Genomic DNA, 7,092 nt, shown 5'->3' on the forward strand with positions numbered 1-7,092 from the left:
CGCCATTATATGCATTTCAGGTTTAGAAAAAACTTTCTTTACTAATTTATATGATATAGGCTAAAACACTTGAACTTATCGCCACAGAAAAATATTATTTTATCAGTTTTAACCTTAGTCGATCCAAGGTTCAAGAAAAATACTTTGGCGGATGAAGAAGCCTTTCAGGGGAGAGATTCTGTAGCCAGTTAGCGACAAGTTTCGGATCGATATCGCACTTGTTGACTTACAAATATTTGATATCAAACGTCGACAAAACCGATAACGATTCGAAAATTGTCGTTAACTGGTTACAGAATCTGTCCCAGGGCTACAAAGATGATATCGTCCGATTCAGCTGGAACAAAAATGCTTCAAACAAGTAAGGGTTTCTCTGTATTATGGCATCGAACCGACATATATACATCTTTCATTTGAATCAGTAAAAAAGCTCTATTGGCTCTTACATTCGGGTTTTGTTAGGCGTTTTTTCCATATTTTTGGCCTATGTGCGCTTTTATTCGAAACCTAAATGTTTCGGTACCGAGTATCGAGAGTATTGGGTACTTAAAAGTATTGACTCAGCACATCACTACTGCTGTCTCTTCTACTATGACGTCACCAAAACAGCTGATTCTGTCAAAATCACTGAGAGCCGAGTAGCGGTATCGTCATCGGCGCCACCTCTGTATTCTCTCCACCGTGTCATCTTGTGTATTTCGTTCATGGCCAGAACACTTTTCAAAATAGGAGCGTTCCTTATCTCCCAGAAATAGTCAGAAAAAGTCCGAAGTAGTCAGATTTAGTCCAAAAAGCGTTTCTTAACTCGGAAATGACAGCAAAAATGAGAGAGCAACAGTCAGTGAGAGTGACTCTCATCAGTCCGAAGTAGTCAGATTTAGTCAGAAGAATTTTTTCTGGCAAAATCATGAAAAGTATCAAACTCAACTGAATTTAATTAACGGAAATTAAAGAAAGCGAAAAAAGTGAGAATAATCTAAAAAGTAAAAGAAATGAATTGAAATTGGAAGGAGGCAAAAAATAATTGACATAGTAAGTGTTTATTGTGCTTGTGCTCGTGTGAATGTGTTTTGAACATACATTTCTGTTCTTATTTGACGTTAGTTTTGTTGTTGCCATTCTTTGGACTAAAAATTTGGTTTTTTGCGTTCCTTTACTTTTCCTGTTATTCTCTTTTAGTGAGCGCATTTTGCTTACGCTCTGGCATTTTGACAATTTTCAGATTTTAGTCCAAAAAGATAAGGAATGAACCTAATGTGTTGCCGGAGGTTCAAGCCAAGGCGAATTTATATAAGGTGATAGCAGGAGTACAAAAACTTACATGTATTTTGTTTTTGCTTTGGCGGCATAAACTGTCAAAATCTGTAAGAGTGTGTGTGGAAATTCAAACAAAATTTTTAAATTTGACATAAGAAGCCGTGAGGCGAAACACATACACAAAATCAGCTGATCTAGTAACACCACCTTAATAAATTCGCCTTGGTTCAAGCGTAAGAATATTATAAAGGCGAATATGATAAGTGGTAATTTATTATGTGTTCAATAGCAATTATGAATATTATGTACGACCCCCTCTACCCTCCCAAAAAAATCATTTTGTTCAAAGCGTGGTGCACTCTGGCGAAGTTTCCCCAAAGTATTTAATTGACTAGGTAATCGTTTCAAAAGTTCTTCGATTAGGGTGATCAAATATTTATGACAGTCTTTTAATATGCTTCCTAAGTCAAGTTTATCACGCAGTTCATTAAGTTCTGTAAAATTATCGTGGAAAACTATGTTTTGTATATTTTTTTAATTGGAAAATATTGATTTGAAGGGAAAAAAGCGCCAATAGCGATTCCCAAAACGTTTATGCGCAAATAGCCAAAAAAATCGCCATTTTTGCGCGAAATTGGCAAGTCTGGACACTCTGGCGTAGAATGAAGAAAAACCTCAGCCAGAGTTTACAACGTCAATTCTGCTTTTGTTTCTTGGTAGAGGTCGCCCAACATCTCTCACCTTTTGAACACTAGATGTCGCTGGGAGAGTATTTCCTTTTTGCTTGGATGAAAATTCCCGGTGAAGAAAAAATAGCAAACTTCCATTCAGTTTTGCAGAAAATCCCGTCGCGTTTGGTCTTGTAGGTTGAAGAAATTAAATTAAAGCTGGCAAAGATGGTGATGAAAACAAAAAAGTCGGTAAAATAAAGTGGAAATAATCGAAAAAAAAACAATTGTTAAAAGTGAAAACAAGTGAAAAAACGGATAAAATTAAAACAGAAAGTGAACTGCAAATTTATAAGTTTGAAGTATCAAAATCCGCACCTATTGAAAACTGCCCCGCTGCCTATAGGTACTTAGCTGCTCAGTGGTAGAGGTGTGCTGCAGTGAGGAATTTCTGGGACGGAAGAGCGGCGTCATATCTGACGGAGTCGTAACAAAATGTCGGACGGCAGCCCAGTGCGTGCGCGACAAAATTGCTGTCGCCTCTGCTTGGCTCCCGGCAGTGAGTGCATATCCATATTGAATAGCTATGCGGCTGACAAGGAACCGTTGGCTACTAAGATACAGAACTGCGTCAGCATCACGGTGAGTACATCGCATTTGACTGCATATATATATACACGTACACATAAATGAACAGAAAAGTATGTGACCCAATCAATCATTGATCGAGTTGGCTGGGTCACATCTAGGTGTTTATGTACATTTTTTCCATAAAGGTATATTGGCTGGTAAATATAATAACTAATACCATTAAGAAGTCTGCTTAAAGATGTGATATCAATCATAAAATTGCATTGGAATAAGTTGAAAATGATATTGAGGTTAGGATGAGTGGCAATCAACTACAATGATTGCGACTGATTGTGCAAGTTTGCGTCCGTGCTCCCACATGTCATACCACGCCATGCGGAATTGCCAAGTCACCATATTGGTTAATGGCGTTTGTTGGTTAGTTGCTGGCTGATGTGGCGTTGCCAGCCCGTGAGCTCTGAGCAAGCAATCAATGATTCGGTTTGGCCTGCTATACATATATGCGCGCGCTCTCTTCCGCTACCGCTCAGCGCCTCCTCGGTTGTGACATGACTTAGCTGGCATGCTACGGCGTATTATAATGTTATGGCGTTGTGTGGAATCGATTCCATTTCGGATCCGGATTCACAGCACTCACATCGTTATCGCAATCGCGTTGACTCACAAAGACTTGTGGTTGGTTGGTTGCTTAGTTGGCTGTTGTTGACTGTATAGCTGAGTGGCTGAATGGTGGTTCACTGTGTGTGGATGTAGTTCTAGCTGTGGCTCCGCGCTGTGTGCGACTTCGAGGCGTATTCGGTCGGCGGCTACGAGCGCTGCTATAGCTATAATGATTGCTGCATTCATCGAGGCAGTCGTCAGCCTGAGTTTCGCCAGATTCGTTGTTTCGACGACTCGTTGCCTGGTGCTGTTGCTAATTGCCCAACGAAAAAAACTTGCCACCATTTTCTCGACAAGAACCGGATGGATGAGCAGCTGGAGCAGCTGTTTATTGAAATAGATTTGCTTTTGTTTCGCAAATTCCTAATCGATTCCACTGTCAATGGCACGCATGGTTGCGTAAACCTTTTTTGGCTTGTGGGAAGGTTCTTAAAATACATAAAATACACAAATAAAGTATGTACTACTTGTTTGCTAAATTGATAAGTGATAACATGTGCTGAGGTGGCTAGCCCTGGGTAGTAGTAAGGTAAGTATATTTATGTTTTTTGACAAAAATATTTTTTTTTGCTAAAAGGAACAAATTATTTCTGCCCCATCTCCCCCAGCACGTACAACGCACATACATATATACATACCTAGAAATATTTAGTCAAGCCGATCAGACGAGGATGCGACCTGCGTTTTACTATAGAAACATTACAACAACAAAGCCGGTAATAGCTACATGCACAAGAGTGCACAGCGCAGAACACGAAAACGGGAGGAACAAAATACAAACAACGAAGGTGTGGGTAAAGTAAATAGGAAAGAAATATTATTTCCATTAAAACTGCATATGTGCATAAAAGAAAAAAAGAAAATAGAGAAACGAAAACAACTTGGAGATCGCTAATTTGGAAGTCGTGGAATATATACACAGATGATTGCTCCTGATAAACACTGAATAACCGTACGTGAAGCTACGGTTCCATCACTAGCTAGCTGGACCGCCACCATTGACAGTCATTAAAAAGGTAGCTGATGGCCGTCTGGCAATGATTACTTCGCTGTCTCTTTCTGGCCAGCGTCCGGCGCGCATGGTAGAAGTGCCTCAAGTATATAATAGTTGCCATTTCCTTTGCAGACGTACTGTGCTGTGCTGGGAATTGGCGGCACCCATGGTTGTATTGAATGCACGGAAATCGTGGTGGCTTCGTGGTTGTTGGCAATTGCGTTCGTTCCGTAGCTGTTATCGTCGTTGCTGTATATCGATTTGCTCACCATCTTGGTACTTTACTTTGTGTTTCAAATGAATTCATGCTGATAACCTGTGCAATTTGAGAGTCCATATAAAATAATTAACGTTGGTATTTATTTGCAGCTGTTGTACATACCATGTGAATATGTATGTATGTTCGTCGCTAGTTGGAATTCAACAACTACATAAGTAGCTACTGGCTAAAAGAATCGAGAGCTAGAGCGTTGGGTACAAGTTAAAATCATCAAAGCAACAGCACTACCTAGTGGAGTAACCAAGCAGTTTCACCTTGGGAGTTGCATAACATGTTTGAGCAGCTGCCAACTGCTACGATTATTAAGCACGATTAAGTTTGGACTGTTGATGAAATCATTTTTAGGTTATGTGTTCCATAGTCACAAGTTGGTGTTTTTCACTCCATTTTCGTATTGCTCGTTTGGGCAGGTAGTTGTTTCATGTTGCAGTATTTTACAAATATATAATACATATCGTACGCAAATTTTGAAGCCGTTTTTATCGAGTTTTTGATATTTTGGATTAATACTTTTGCAGTGACAGCCTTCCATCTCCATCAATTCTGGTTTTTAGTTTTGCACATACAAATGTACATATGTATGTATGTATATGTGTATATGCTGTGTCTTACATAAATGTTTAATTTACTATTACTGTCTAATTACCAACTATGTATCATTATTACTTTACAGGCAGTAAATGTTTAATTATGGGGCGCCTGACCTTGGTACGTCCCAAAGTCGCACGTATTATAGCTAACATCTCATTCCATCCCTAGTGTATATAATGGACACTATGCATAAAAGTATATAGCAACTCTGTTGGCAGATAGTGATTATCCAGTCACTAATGATTCCATCCAGTGAATACGATATTCAATCGCTTTACACAACACTTCACTGTACGCTTTTAATTTCTCTTTCATCGCTTTTTTGTTTGGACATACTGTATCGGTTGCGATTTTGCGACTGGATAGTGGAGCTCTGTCTAATTCTCAGATTTGCTCAGAATCTCACCCCGGTAATATTTTTTTAATTTCCTTGAAATTCTTAAACATTCGTCGACATTTTTTTTGGCTTAGCTCGCTAGTCGACCGACTAATTTCAGACCGTTTACGGGGTTTGCAGCCGTACCCTGCAAAAATCGTTGGACCATGTAGTCTATTTGTGGTAAATTGGAGTACTTACAAAAGTGTTCCTCTGTCATGCTGTAGCGGACCAACTCGTGTCTCTGCGCCAGCTTATTGTTTGTTATCCGATCACTGCTCGTGTTTTAAAGAAACGTGATTGAAGTTAAGCATTTGAAAGCACATTTGCATGTCTGGCTGTAGCTGAACGTGTAGAGATGCTCGCTGTTAGTTCTTAGCTCCCAGCATGTTCGGGTTCGAATGCCTCTGACAACATGTAATTTTTAATTTTTGTCTTGGTTTTTATTAATTTCGTAAAATCATTTGAGAAGTGAAGAACAAAAGCGTGTATAAACGAAAAAATATAACAACAATGCCATTGTTAATATGTTGGAGTAGTTTTGTGCTACTCTGATGTAATGCAGGGATGGAGTATATGGTCCTGCCCTAGGACATCGCAATGTTAATTGGACCATATTTTTTATATGAATTGTGGTTAATTTTGGAGTACTCCTTGGTCCTTAGGGAGTACTCTTTACACGCATGCATGGAGTAGTCGCGATTTTTGCAGGGTAATGTTTGATTGGAACCGTTACCACGTCAGCGGCTTCATGAACTCACCCTCTTAACGCTAGTTGTGACGTCGTCATCGTTTTTAGTTGTCTGTTGATTTTTGCTTATTGTGCTCATTAGTTAGTTGTACTGAAGCACATGCTCTTATGTGTGTGCATAGAATCGAGCTAGATCGTTGCTTATGTGGTTAACATGTGCTATGGAACTTTGGCAGAATGGCTTGCTGGCATTTGATTCACGTGGTTAATTTTGAATAAAATGGAGAAAACACACATGTGTATGCAAATATAAAAAAATTATCAAGCACTACTGCTAAAGCGAAAGTCTTTTACCAGAAATTCGTTCCCCCGGCGGTCGGGTCTACGTAACCGCAAGGACCCAGATTTATATCTGGCCAAGGACTATCACTCCAGCAACACTCCCCAAAAAACTCTTTTTGGAATTTGTATGCTGTTACAACATCAACTAGAACTAATTCTGGGTCTATCTGTTAGCCTACATTCAATTATCGTATATTATATTGTTAACAATTTAAAACACCAAATTCCCAAAAATTATTTTGTTTTTTATTGTTTGCCGTAATATAAAACTTATTGCTGAATAAAGTGCTCAAAGCCTGAAAAGCGGTGGACACCTGAAAAGCATTTAATGGACTTCCGCTCCAAATTCAGACATCGCGCCATTAAGGAAAACTTATTTAGGTGCTGTCCAAAGCGCCTTTGAAATCGACAAGTATATGGTGTGTCGAAATTAACTTCGCCGGTCTTTTCCAATATTTGGAATATCTCGTCTATGATGGATTTGCCAGGTCTAAAGCTACACAGATAAGGTCCAAAAGGTTCGTTGACCTTGTAACTTATTCTTAGAAGGCTGATTCCGCGGTAGTTGGCGCGAATGGCGGGGTCGCTTTTCTCGTGGATTGAGCAGAGGACACTTAAATTCCAGTCGCCGGGCAAGCAAAT

General features: G+C 39.4%; 1 protein-coding gene and 1 long non-coding RNA gene across 2 annotated transcripts in view; both read left to right on the forward strand.

Annotated features, from left to right (window-relative positions):
* Positions 1–2,025: 2,025 nt before the first annotated feature.
* Positions 2,026–7,092, forward strand: part of LOC118733995 (zinc finger protein hangover) — a 43,841-nt gene continuing 38,774 nt past the window's right edge. The window contains exon 1 of the mRNA XM_036463663.1: positions 2,026–2,567. Within this exon, the coding sequence (XP_036319556.1) occupies positions 2,421–2,567 (147 nt within the window). The 5' untranslated portion in view covers positions 2,026–2,420. The remainder of the gene's footprint in view (positions 2,568–7,092) is intronic.
* Positions 2,791–4,916, forward strand: LOC118733996. Its single transcript, XR_004992316.1, has 2 exons — positions 2,791–3,705; positions 3,785–4,916. It is a non-coding gene; the product is annotated as an uncharacterized LOC118733996 (long non-coding RNA).

The sequence above is a fragment of the Rhagoletis pomonella genome, unplaced genomic scaffold (genome assembly GCF_013731165.1).
Source record: "Rhagoletis pomonella isolate Grant_MI unplaced genomic scaffold, Rhpom_1.0 Rhpom_scaffold_00002, whole genome shotgun sequence".
Lineage (NCBI taxonomy): Eukaryota > Metazoa > Arthropoda > Insecta > Diptera > Tephritidae > Rhagoletis > Rhagoletis pomonella.